General features: G+C 63.5%; 1 protein-coding gene across 1 annotated transcript in view; it reads left to right on the top strand.

Annotated features, from left to right (window-relative positions):
• Positions 1–237, top strand: part of BACE1 (beta-secretase 1) — a gene marked incomplete at both ends in the record, with an annotated part of 2388 nt that extends 2151 nt beyond the window's left edge. Inside the window, 1 exon segment of the mRNA XM_029085697.1 lies at positions 8–237. Coding sequence (XP_028941530.1) covers positions 8–237 — 230 coding nt within the window.
• Positions 238–241: the final 4 nt, after the last annotated feature.

Raw genomic sequence — 241 nt, 5'->3', positions numbered from 1 at the left:
AGGGAGGGAGGGGTGGAGGGGACAGGGACGTGACAGTGGCCAGAGCCCTGCGTTCTCTCCCCAACAGTGCACGACGAGTTTCGGACGGCCGCGGTGGAGGGGCCCTACCTGCACTCCAACATGGAGGACTGCGGCTACAACATCCCGCAGACGGACGAGTCCACCCTGATGACCATCGCCTATGTCATGGCAGCCATCTGCGCCCTCTTCATGCTGCCCCTCTGCCTCATGGTGTTCCAGT

This window comes from Antrostomus carolinensis, unplaced genomic scaffold (genome assembly GCF_000700745.2).
Source record: "Antrostomus carolinensis isolate BGI_N321 unplaced genomic scaffold, ASM70074v2 scaffold32206, whole genome shotgun sequence".
NCBI lineage: Eukaryota > Metazoa > Chordata > Aves > Caprimulgiformes > Caprimulgidae > Antrostomus > Antrostomus carolinensis.
This window is presented reverse-complemented; position numbering and strand designations above follow the sequence as displayed.